A 13,564-nucleotide genomic window follows, 5' to 3' on the forward strand; every position below is an offset into this window, starting at 1 on the left:
CCTCAGTTCATTATTTTAACTATCCTGCAGCCTGACAAATCTCATTTTATCCCTGACCTGGTATTGATGCGGCTTTCTGACCACTCTCTGACAGATTACTCCATCGGTCACTGTAGAGAGGTTGAGGGTTGAATGCCAGGGCAACCCCTATGATTTGCTATACAGATTGGCTAGCGCAAAGAATGTCCGAATGTCCTAAAGAATGTACACTAGCTATAGTATGTGTATGTTCACATTAAGAGTATATTTAGGATCAAAAGGTGCTGACTATATCACAGGGCCACCAAATGTAAGACATAGTTTCTAGAGCACTACAGCTGTGGAAGCAGGATTTGAAGACCAAGATATAAATTGTATGATTTCATAGGTGCAGGAACTTGGACCAAATACATCTTATTTGGAATTTTCAAGGTTATTTTAGGTAACAAAACCAATCAACTGTTACAATTGCAATTTTTGAAAAGATATAATTCATCCCATGTCATCCTGTCACAGCAGTATGTCTAAGGCCACGGCCCCACTATCAGTATTTGGTCAGTATTCGGTCAGTATTTTTTCTCAGGTGTGGGAGACAAAACCAGGAGTGGGTGATAAATGCAGAATTCGTGTACTTGTTTCTATTAAACGTTTTCTCTAATTGTTCCTCACCTGGTTTTGGCTCCCACTCCTGAGAAAAAATACTGACCAAATACTGACCAAATACTCAGAGTCGCCATCAGGGCATTACTGCCCTTACTTCTGTATGGGGCCCCGTGAGCAGCAGTACAGAGGGGGGATCCAGGCCCAGTTGGGGCCCCCATCTTGTGCTTCCGCTCATGGGGCCCCATGCTGTAATAAAGTGCCGAGCACCGGGGCGTGCGCTGCCTTAGGCGGCGCACATCTCGGCGCTTGGTTCCTTACCAGAGCTCCGCAGCTGCAGCAGCTCCTTCATGCTTCTCCTGACTTCCGGTCATGTGGCGGCGTGTATGCGCCGTCACATGACCAGAAGTCAGGAGAACCTGGCGGCAGTGGCATTGAGCAGATTCTGCAGGGATCTCATGAGGGGTAAGTACGACAACTTTATTTTTTTAAATACAATTATTAAATGGGAGTGGAGAGGGAATGAGCTGCACATGGGGAATTGGGGGGGTAGAATGAGCTACACATGGGGAATTGGGAGTGGGGGGGATGAGCTACACATGGGAAATTGGGAGTAGGGGGGTGAGCTACACATGGGGAATTGGAAGTGGTGGGGAGAATGAGCTACACATGGGGAATTGGAAGTGAGGGGGGGAGAATGAGCTGCACATGGGGAATTGGGAGTGGGGGGAGAATGAGCTGCACATGGGGAATTGGAAGTGGGGTGGAGAATGAGCTGCACATGGGGAATTGGAAGTCGGGGGGGAATGAGCTGCACATGGGGAACTGGGAATGGGGGGGAGAATGAGCTGCACATAGAGAATTGGAAGTGAGGGGGGAGAATGAGCTGTACATGGGGAATTGGGAGTGGAGGGAGGATAAGCGCATGGTTTATTGGGAGATGGAAGTGGGGAGAGCACATGATGAATTGGGAGTGAGGGGATAGGGAGAGCAAATGGTGAATGGGGGCAGGGGGAGAGTAAATGATGATGAATAGAGGGTGGAGGTGGGGAGAGCACGGACATGGCATAATGAATTGGGGCAGAGGGTGCATGTAAATATAATGAATCGGGGGAGCAGGAGGTACAAAGTGGGGGGCGTTGCGGATGCAGGAGAGTGACTGGTAATAAATTGGGGGAAAGAGTACAGGTTCTAATTAATTTATATATTTATTAGGTGGGGAAAGTGGCTATTTACAGTTAGTGGGGGCACAGTGGTGGATTACAATTTATATGTGGAATGGTGGGTTGCATAATAACTAATTATATATTAATGGTAGGTGCACGTCTGTATTTAGCTGTGTAATGTAGAAGTTGGGGAATGTGCTCTAGATAACTGTGTGTTATTTTATGCAGAGACAAGTCCTGGCTTGAAGAATTGATGGCGGTCTGTGCTGGATGAAGGAGAAAAGCGAAGATGAAGGACTTCACCTAGAGACGTCACCGGTGTGTCAGTGTATTACAAGTACACTGACACTATGCACTATATACTATGTACAGGGCTCCTGTGTATAATGTCATTGGTGATCACTGTATTACCTGTACACTATATACAGAGCTCCTGTGTATAATGTCACTGGTGATCACTAGATTACCTGTACACTTACATTATACACTGTATACCATGTACAGAGCTCCCATGTATAATGGCACTTATGGTAATATTAGTATTGTGTTCTTTTATTAATGATCAGTATTGTAGCATTTGTGACAATGTGGTGGTAATGTGTGGTGTGGTCATGGTGTGGTGGTTTTTGTCCCTTCTGTGTGGTATTATTTGGTCACTATGTGGTGGCAATATGTGGACTGGTCATGGTGTGGCGGTATTCCTTGTATGTGGCATTATTGGTCATTTTAAAAAATGTATATGACACATTCCCTTAAAGAAAAATAAATAAAAATATACCTAAAAGAGTATTGGATATTTTAAGAAAATTTTAATAGGTTAGAGTAGGGCCTGGCCAGAAGAGTCTACCTTATCGTGGTGGCGGCTTTAAAAATCTTTTGGCCAAAACAAAAGCTGCTGGCTATGTACAGTATGTGATCTATTGTTCACTGGGAACTGGTAATGTGTGATTGGTGAGGACGGGGTGCAGAAGTGGAGTTTTTCCAAGAGTGGGCGGGGGGACTATAGAAGTTTCAAGGGATGGAGGCGGAGTCTCAAGGGGGCCCAAAAATTTTGCCACTATGGGGCCCCGAAATTCCTGGTGGCAGCCCTGAAAATACTGATAGTGGGGTCGTGACCTAATAGTTTCCCTTATTCAGAGTATTTATTAGAGGACTTGTCAGCACAAAAGTGGAATCTAAAGTAAAGACATGATTTTATTGGCGCTGTTACACTGATTGCATTAATACCTTAGTTGAAGAAATCTGCTTTGTAGTCACTGTTTGAAGGGTTAAGTTAATTAGTTTCAAGTGCAGCAGGGCTGGATTGTGCACTGGGTCTTCTCCCTATCTATGATTCCCCAGCCTCTCCGTCTGCCTCTGGTTTGTGAATGACAGGTTAGGTTACTGCTGTTTCAATGACCTGCCTCCTCTGTTTGAATTCTCATGCTGGCGCTGTCATTGCCGTTGGTGGCAGATGCGCCGTTTGGTGGCACATGCACCAGGAGGTGCAATGTAGTGATGTCATCGCTCCTGCTGTACTAAGTCACTCAGATGCACAGAATGAGTGGTGCAGCAGGGACCTGATAGCTCCCTCCTGCACCATTCTATTCAATGGTACAGATAGCGTTAAAATTGCGACGACATCCGGTAGGAGTTGGGGGAAGTGGTGCCACTCTGCACCGGGCTTCTCCAGCTCATGGGCCTCATTACAGCCACGTTGTCTGCTGCTATGGGCAGTAAGGCCCTGGTGCGAAGGTGCACTTCAATGTTTGGCCCCGCCAAAGGTGCACCGAGTGCCTGTGCTTGGTCTGAACAGTGACTTGGTGCCAACAGAGTCCCTTTAATGTGAAGTATGCATTAATACAATCAAAAATTGGAAACAGAACTACTAAGAAATAGGGAGCTAATGTAACATTTGCCATGAAAATTGTATTATATTTCATATAAAGAGTTTAAAGAGGCCAAACGTTTAATCATCACACCCCCAGGAAGAAACAATCGTGAAACATGCATTGGGGTTCTGTTCCCTATCCACCTACCTCTCACAGGTATATTTTTTGCCACGTCCAAACTTTTACTTTACATGGCATCATTATTAGATAGGTCTTGGATTTAGGGGATATGTCTTGTCTTGACTCTCCCTAATATGCATAGTTTTAATTGTTTTTATCATGTATAGTCATGATTCTCAATAAAGTTTGTTATCCTTTCTGGTACGCCGATGGATAGTGGATTCACTGCGCTATGTGCCAGGCTTACTCTGGAGGGACGTAACTAAGCAGCTACCTGGTATTCACTAGTATCTCTGATGATGAGGTCACGCTTCTGTGGCAGGTAGCTATCAGGTACCACTCCAGGGTAGTGTCCAACAGTAGCAGCTATCCCCATGGGTCAGAGATGTTAGTTTGGATACTGAGTCCTGGACAGGGCAGGACGGCCACTTGGAACAGTTACAGACTGTGCGGCTCGATAGAGCAGACAAGACGGCCACTTGGTACTGGTTCAAACTGTACGATTCTTTATAGCGGACAGGACGGCCAATTGGAACAGGTACAAACTGTATGGCTCTGGACAGCAGACAGGAAGGCCACTTGGTACTGGTTCAGACTGTGCAGCTCTAGATAGCAGACAGGCTACAGGTTAGCAAACACTGGAACAATATCAGACAATGCAGACAAAGAGGACCTAACAACAAGCAGGCTAGAAACACACTAACTAAAATGTTGCTCAGGCACCTCCCAACAGATGGAGGTGCCTTAAATAGTAAGTGTCTCCCAGCTATTGGCTGGGGATACAATACGAGGGAGAGGGCTGTCCTTTTAAGAGACCGGGAATGAGCGCGTGTCCCAAGTGCGCTGCCTGGAGACCTGCCAGGAGTGTGCAGTCCCTGGCATGCAGGAGCGGGGACATGAGACAGGCGGCCAAAGCGGTGAGTGAGCCGGTGTCCCTGCCGGGGGAGGGGAGCAGAGGCATGCTGGCACGCCGGCGCTACACTTTCATTATATGGGCTAGTGAGCTTCCCTTTCTTTTGAGTTTTCGCATGCATTGGAAGTGCCTCTCATACCAATTGGCCATATGTAGGTTCTTATTGTTTTTTACTGGGCGGTAAGTCCCTAGTGAGAAGGTGCACTTCAAAGTTTGGCCTCGCCAAAGGTGCACCAAGTTTTACTTGGTTTGATCAGTGATTTGATGCTGATAATGTCCCTTTAATGTGAAGTATGCATTAATAAACCAACATTGGAAACAGAACAACTAAGAAATCAGGAACTGATATAACATTTACCTGAAAATTTTATTATATTCCATAGAAAGAAGTTTAGTAGGCCAAACGTCATCATGTTTACATAATGCATACACTATTACTATACATTACATGTATATTTCTTTAGATGTTATTCATATGTTGGAATGCGGAATGGGAAGCAACAACTTTCTATCGGAATCGGCTGTGATACAATAGAAATTGTCCAACATGAATTCCTTCATGCTCTGGGATTTTTTCACGAGCAGTCACGATCAGACAGGGATGACTATGTGACAATCTTGTGGGACAATATTCAGTTTGGTAAGTTTTAAAGAATCAGAATATTCTCAATAAAGAAGTATTGTGATATACAGTGGCATGTAAAAGTTTCGGCACCCCTGTTTAAAATTACTGTTATTGTGAACAGTTAAGCAAGTTAAAGATGAAATGATCTCTATAAGGCCTAAAGTTAAAGGTGACACCTTTCCTTTGTATTTTAAGCAAAAAAAAAAAATATATATATACATATATATAATATATATTTATATTTATAATGTCTTTTGCAATTTTTAAAATGAAAAAAAAAAAAACGGAAAATGAGCCGATGCTCAAGTTTGGGCATCCTTTGAGAATTGTGTGCTACGATAACTTTGACCAAGGTTTCAGACCTTACTTAGCCTGTTAGGGTTATGACTTGTCCACTATCTTCATTAGGAAAGGCCATGTGATGCAAATTTCCCCGCTTAATAAAAACCCAGCCTCCTCTAAACTTGTGCCAAAAAACAGCAGCTGTGGGTTCTTCTAAGTAGCAGTCTGGCACTCTAAAAATAAAATGGTGGAGGTCCACAAAGCAGAAGGCTATAAGAAGATAGCAAATCGTTTTCAAGCAGCCCTTTCCTCAGTTCAAAATGTAATTAAGAAATGGCAGTTAACAGGAACAGTAGAGGTCAAGATAAGTTCTGGAAGCACAGGCAAAATTTCAGTGAGAGCTGCTCGTAAGATTGCTAGAGAAGAAAATCAGAACCCTTGTTTGACTGAAAAAGACCTTCAGAAAGATTTAGCAAACTCTGCAGTTGTGGTTCATTGTTCTACTGTTCAGAAACACCTGCACAAATATGGCCTTCATGTAAGAGTCATCAGAAGAAAACCTCTCCTGTGTCCTTACCATAAAATTCAGCGCCAGAAGTATGCAAAAGAATATCTAAACAAGCCTGATACATTTTGGAAACAACTAGTGTGGACCGATGAGGTTAAAATAGAACTGTTTGGCCACAATGATCAAAGGTATGTGTGAAGAAAAAAGGGCACAGAATTTCATGAAAAGAACATCTCGCCAACCATTAAGCACGTGGGTGTATCGATCATTATTTGTGTTGCAGCCAATGGCACGGGGAATATTTCTTGGGTCGAGAAAAGAATGGATTAAATTAATTTCAACAAATTCTTGATGCATAACACCATCTGTAAAAAAGCTGAAGTTGAAGAGAGGATGGCTTCTGCAAATGGACAATGATCATAAAATCCACAATAGACTACACTCCCTGACAGAAGTTATGTTGCTTATCCATGTTATATAAATAAAAGCTTATAACCTGAAGTTAAATTCATCCATTGGTTTTATAAATTACTCTTTTGAAAGCTGAAACCCTCCCAAATTTGGTTTAGGTTAAGAAAATAAATTGGCATCAATGCTGAAATATTGTTCATTTAATGAACACAGAATGGTCAGATTTTGGCAAGACAAAAGTTTTGTCGCCTGGTCATATAATGCACCCAATCCTAGTTTACATCCTCACCAGTGCTCAGTAAATGATCGATTAATTAGTAGGTGTGTATAAAAAGAAATCCAGCACCCCAGACCTTCACTTGAACTGCAACTTGAGCTCTGACAAAAGGCACAAACTGAAGGTTTTACAATGACCCTGGCCCTCACAGTCCCCTGATCTGAACATCATTGAAAATCTGTGGCTAGACCTCAAAATAGCAGTGCATGCAAGACGACCCAGAAATCTCACCGAACTGGCAGAATTTTCCAAGGAAGTATGGATGAAAATACTTCAAGCAAGAATTGAAAGACTCTTGTCAGGCTGCAAAAAACATTTACAGGCTGTGATACTTTCAAAAGAGGGTGCTACTAGGTGCTAACTATGCAGGGTGCCCAAACTATTGCATCGGCCTATTGTACCTTTTTTTAATTTTTAAAATGTAAAAGATGAAAGAATATATATATATATATATATATATATATATATATATATATATATATATATACATTTGCCTAAAATATGAAGGAAATGTGTCATCTTTAACTTTTTAAGTCTTTTAGAGATCATTTATTCTTCAACTTGCTTAACTGTTCACAATAACAGTAATTTTTACCAGGGGTTCACAAACTTTTACATTACACTGAATAGTGTTCAGATGTAGCCTTTCAACACAAGTTCAGTAGCTTTTTTAGGGATAAGTGTTAACCGTTAACTTTCTGCATTATGATGTCTTTCTTGTGTGATATATGAACCTCTTCATGACATATGTCGTGTCTCTGACTTTGATGCGGGCTCACACACCGAGCCTGCATCTTTCCTGGCAGATGTTGGCTGATTTAATCAGCCACAACGTGCCTTTAACATCCACGAGTGGTGCGGGTTAACCTGTTAAATGCCGCTATCAATCTCTGGCAGCGGCATTTCACACGTGTCGGCAGGGAGGCATGTCATTCCACAATTCAATAATGTGATTGTGGTGGGCCGATGGGTTGCTATAACAGCCAGACGTCTGTTGAAGGCCTCTGTGCCTGTTATCACGATTTTCCTCTGAAAGCCAGCCTGTAGTTGGCATTCATAGGAGATTGTGATTTTAGCTATACATAGTAGTGCCAATGTGCTATCTATAGTAGAAGTGATCAGATGATCACAGCTTCCAGTCCCCTAAAAGGATTATTAAATATAGTAAAAATATGAAAAAAATAAAAAAAACACAAATTTAAATCACTCCCTTCTTTGCCCCATTAAAAATAAAACAATTAAAAAATAAATAAAACATACGCATATTTGGTATTGCTGCATTAGTAAACGTCCGATATATCAAAATGTAAAGTAAATTAATCTGATCAGTAAACTGCATAACAAGATCAAAGTAAAAACGCTAGAATTACGTTTTTTGACTGCCGTAACATTGCAAAAAAAAGCCAATAAGAGGCGATCAAAACATCGTATCTATCCCAAAACATCAGCTCAGGATGCAAAAAATAAACCCTCACACAGCGCAATGTCCTGAAGATTGAAATCGTTACAGATCTCGGAAAATAGCAACACAAGCAACGTTCTTTTTTTTTCTTTTTTTCCACGAATTTCCAATTTTTTTTTCACCACTTAAAAAAAACCTATATATGTTTGGTATCTGCTTACTCATACTGACCTGGAGAATTATATTATTGGTGTAACAGGCCATAGTATACCCCGAGTTCAGACTATACCCAGGATTAAATCAGCCTAGGATTGATTATACCCATGGTATATTATGGCCTAGGCCATTTCATACCCCCTTATGCCAGATTATACCTCCCTTGATATCAGCAACGTTAAGTGATATACACAAGATTTACTTAATTTTTCAACATTTTAATAGGGGTTCTAATTTGTCAGGTAAGAAATGTGAGAAGGTCACTGACTTAAATCTTAAAGTTGTAAACACATAGACTTAGCACTTGAACCAGAAAAACTTCAATCAATAAAAATATTAGACTTCCACAAAGGTATAATGAGGTAAAGAATCCTGCAATTCTAACGTAATATTCAACTAATTTGACTGTTCATAATATAAAAAGTCATAACGTCTTGAAACCTCATAAAATAGAAAATAGAGGGGTTGTAGCCTGGAGGGGTAAAATATGGCATCTAAAATCTATCTAATTTACAAGGGCTCATATAATAGAGGGGTATATTGTAGCCTGGAGGGGGAATAGTTTGGCCTAGGCTATTTTACACCTCCGGGTATAGTTTGACCTAGGACATTTTACCCCCTAGGGGGTATATTACAGCCTGGAGGGGTATAGTTTGGCCTAGGCTATTTTATACCCCTGGGTATAGTTTGGCCTAGGACATTTTAATCCACCAAGGGGGGTATATTGCAGCCTGGAGGGGTATAGTTTGGCCTAGGCTTTTTTACACCCCCAGGTATAGTTTGGCCTAGGACAATTTATCCCTATGACTGAGCAAAAACAAAACCCACAAAACAATAATCTATGGTCTACAAAAACAAGAGTATCCTTTGTATAAATGTAGGGCATTAACAAATCATTTTTCTTTATTATTTAAGGTATGAGTCACAATTTTTTGTCATATGGTGATACACAGACGTCGTTTCTAGGTGTTCCATACGACTACACATCTGTCATGCATTACAGTAACAAAGCCTTCTCTACCGGGAATCCAACAATTCAAACGAAGAATGCCGTGTTCATTAATCTCATCGGGAAGCAAATGGATTTAAGTGCCAATGACGTCTTAAAGTTAAATCGACTCTACAACTGCTGTAAGCAAAAATTCTAAAAAAAAATGTTTTTTTATTTCTTGCCTGATCTTGTGTATATGTATTTTATAAGAACTTACAGAGCCAGTGCTGGAAGGGGGCTTATTGGCCCACCAAGTGAAATTATTTTAAGGACTCACCACCCACCTACTACACTTTTAAGATATTGCAAAACTCCTGCTTTGTATTTATTTGGAAAGGGTACACTGAGGAGGAGCTGACCACTGCTCAACTGAAATTCAGCACACATATACAGTACATAAAAAGAATAATACTTCATTGTTGGTAAATTTTCCTAATAAGTTTTATTTTCAGTGCTCCAGATCAATATATATTTATACAGGGTGGTCCAAAAGTAGGTGGACAGAAAGTATAATAAGGTTATGAAGGGGGAGATTTATCAAACACTAAATTGCAGCCGCCAGTCTGGATCATCCTCCAATAACCCATGAATTAGACGTGGACGATAAGCTTTCCACCCAATAGATTTCAGGATTTGCATGTTAGAAGCTCGTGAAATTCCCAATTCCAAAGAGGCTCTTCTGATGGACTTTTTTGGACTCTGAACAAATGTTTCAGCAACAAGTTGTTTATTATCTTCTGTACAGACTGTTTTGGGTCGACCAGTATTTGGAGCATTAAGGATTGAGCCAGTGGCATTGAATTTGTCACGAATGCGGTAAATGGTTTGTCTCTTTGGGGCTTGAGTACCAACTGTTTCAACCCAATTTGCTCTAACGGTTTCAGCATTTTGAGATTTCCAATACTCTGTTAAAATCCATTTTCTTTGATCTGTATTTAAATTATTTGCCATTATGTGTTATCTGAATTATCTGAAAAGAAAACAGATTTGGGGGAGATCGATCTGTGAAACTGGCTCAGTTGCCCTTAGCAACCAATCAGATTCCACCTTTCATTTTCCAAAGAGTCTTTGAGGAATGAAAAGTGGAATCTGATTGGTTGCTAAGGGCAACTGAGCCACTTTCACTTTGCACCATGTTTGATAAATCTCCCCCTTCATAACCTTATTACACTTTCTGTCCACCTACTTTTGGACCACCCTGTATATATATATTTCAGTGTCAGTTGAATTCCAACCAAAGTCCACCTCATTCTATTTAATGTGCTTCTGGTTAGGTGATCACCTGAACCAAATCTTATGTAGCGAGGGAATGTATAAAAAACACTGCTGTGGTCTTCACAATCCTCTTGCAATAGGACAAGCTGGATGGCAAAACTAGTGCTTGGAATAGCCCAAAAGTAATTTGAATGAAAAAATAACTTTTAACCATGGCAAAGGAGTTGAAAAGAAAAGTCTTGAGTGAGGAAAAGAAGGGCTCAATTCTGGCTTTACTAGCAGAGGGATACAGTGAGCGTCATGTTGCCTCCCTCCTTAAAATTTAGAAGACGGCAGACATTGGGGACAACAAAACTACAGACCGGCAGAGGGCGAAAGCGACTCTCCACTGACCGGGATGACCGTCATCTTATTCGAATGTCACTCAGCAACCGCAGGATGACATCAAGTGACCTACAAAAGGAATGGCAAATGGCAGCAAGGGTGAAGTGCACAGCAAGAACAGTTCGTAACAGGCTCCTAGAGGCAGGCCTCAAGTCATGTAAAGCTAGAAAAAAGCCTTTCATCAATGAGAAGCAAAGGAGAGCCAGGCTGAAGTTTGCCAAAGACCATAAGGATTGGACCATAGAGGACTGGAGTAAGGTAATCTTCTCTGATGAGTGTAATTTTCAGCTTTGCCCAATACCTGGTAGGCTAATGGTTAGACGGAGACCTGGAGAGGCATACAAGCCACAGTGTCTTGCACCACTGTGAAATTTGGTGGAGGATCGGTGATGATCTGGGGATGCTTCATCAAGGCTGGAATTGGGCAGGTTAATCTTTGCGAAGGACGTATGAATCAAGCCGCATACAAGGTTATCCTTGAAAAGCACTTGCTTCCTTCTGCTCAGGCAATGCTCCCCAACTCCGAGGACTGGTTTTTCCAGCAGGACAATGCCCCATGCCACACAGCTAGGTCAATCAATGTGTGGATAAAGGAGCACCACATCAAGACTCTGTCATGGCCAGCCCAATCTCCAGACCTGAACCCCATTGAAAACCTCTGAAATGTAATCAAGAGGAAGATGTATAGTCACAAGCCATCAAACAAAAAAGAACTGCTTACATGTTTTGTGCCAGGAGTGGCATAAGGTCACCCAAAAGCAGTGTGAAAAACTGGTGGAAAGCATGCCAAGACGCATGAAAGCTCTGATTGATTCTTGGGCAGTTCCTTTGAGCTCATGATTCTCATTTGGTCTGACATGCACTGTGAGCTGTGGTCTTATATAGACAGGTGTGTGCCTTTCCAAATCAAGTCCTATCAGTTTAATTAAACACAGCTGGACTCTAATGAAGGAGTAGAACCATCTCAAGGAGGATCACAAGGAAATGGACAGCATGTGACTTAAATATGAGTGTCTGAGCAAAGGGTCTGAATACTTATGACCATGTGATATTTCAGTTTTTCTTTTTTAATAAATTTGCAAATATTTCTACATTTCTGCTTTTTGTCAGTCAAGATGGGGTGCAGAGTGTACTTTAATGAGAAAAAAATAAACTTTTTAGAATTGACCAAATGGCTGCAATGAAACAAAGAATGAAAAATGTAAAGGGGTCTGAATACTTTCCGTACCCACTGTGTATATATATGTATATATAGTGGCAAAGCGGCTTGCTCGGCTGTACACGGAGGTAGACACGGAACACTGTCTCTTGAAGTTTCGGGTTGGTTTATTAAAATGTCATAAACCAACCAAGAGTTTGTAAAATAAACACAGCCTATTCGGCATAATGGCAAAACAAAATACACACGGTTCAGCTCACCACATGCAAGCTCCTCTCTCCAGATACTGACCAACACCTGAGTGAAAAGGCTGGCTATTTAAAGCCCAGACCACACCCTGGGGTGGAGATATGAATAACAACAACCCGCCCGCTCTATGGTTGTTCTCATAAAACATGCCCTTTAAACATGGCTGATTAACCCTCTCTGCACCTACCATGCAGGAGAAAAACTTCCATATTTCACATCACTGAAGCTAATAGCCTCAGTGAAACATATCTGCCCTACAGTATTCTGCCCGTGACTTTGTCACTATATATATATATATATATATATATATATATATATATATATATATATATATATATATATATATATATATATATGTATATGTGTGTGTATATATATATATATATATTTTACTGCTCAAAAAAATAAAGGGAACTCTTAAACAACAGAATATAACTCCTAGTAAATCAAACTTCTGTGAAATCAAACTGTCCACTTAGGAAGCAACACTGATTGACAATCAATTTCATATGCTGTTGTGCAAATGGAATAGACAATAGATGGAAATTATTGGCAGTTATCAAGACACCCTCAATAAAGGAGTGGTTTTGCAGGTGGGGACCACAGACCACATCTCAGTACCAATGCTTTCTGGCTGATGTTTTCGTCACTTTTGAATGTTGGTTGTGCTTTCACACTCGTGGTAGCAAGAGACGGACTCCACAACCCACAGAAGTTGCTCAGGTAGTGCAGCTCATCTAGGATGGCACATCAATGCGAGCTGTGGCAAGAAGGTTTGCTTTGTCTGTCCGCGTAGTGTCCAGAGGCTGGAGGCGCTACCAGGAGACAGGCCAGTACGCCAGGAGACGAGGAGGGGGCCGTAGGAGGGCAACAACCCAGCATCAGGATCGCTACCTCCGCCTTTGTGCAAGGAGGAACAGGAGGAGCACTGCCAGAGCCCTGCAAAATTACCTCCAGCAGGCCACAAATGTGCATGTGTCTGCACAAACGGTTAGAAACCTACTCCATGAGGGTGGTATGAGGGCCTGACGTCCACATATGGGGGTTGTGCTCACAGCCCAACACCGTGCTTTTGCCACAGAACACCAGGATTGGCAAAGTTGCCACTGGCGCCCTGTGCTCTTCACAGATGAAAGCAGGTTCACACTGAGCACATGTGACAAACGTGACAGAGTCTGGAGATGCCTTGGAGAGCA

The 13,564-nt window shown here is 41.6% G+C and overlaps 1 protein-coding gene across 1 annotated transcript in view; it reads left to right on the forward strand.

The window, feature by feature from the left end:
• Window positions 1–13,564, forward strand: part of LOC141265747 (meprin A subunit beta-like) — a 108,757-nt gene that overhangs the window by 37,754 nt on the left and 57,439 nt on the right. The window contains exons 7-8 of the mRNA XM_073679208.1: window positions 5,114–5,289; window positions 9,286–9,501. Of these exons, the coding sequence (XP_073535309.1) occupies window positions 5,114–5,289; window positions 9,286–9,501 (392 nt within the window). The remainder of the gene's footprint in view (window positions 1–5,113; window positions 5,290–9,285; window positions 9,502–13,564) is intronic.

This window comes from Phyllobates terribilis, unplaced genomic scaffold, assembly GCF_046119375.1.
Source record: "Phyllobates terribilis strain yellow unplaced genomic scaffold, ASM4611937v1 Scaffold_4__5_contigs__length_816908805, whole genome shotgun sequence".
Taxonomy (NCBI): domain Eukaryota; kingdom Metazoa; phylum Chordata; class Amphibia; order Anura; family Dendrobatidae; genus Phyllobates; species Phyllobates terribilis.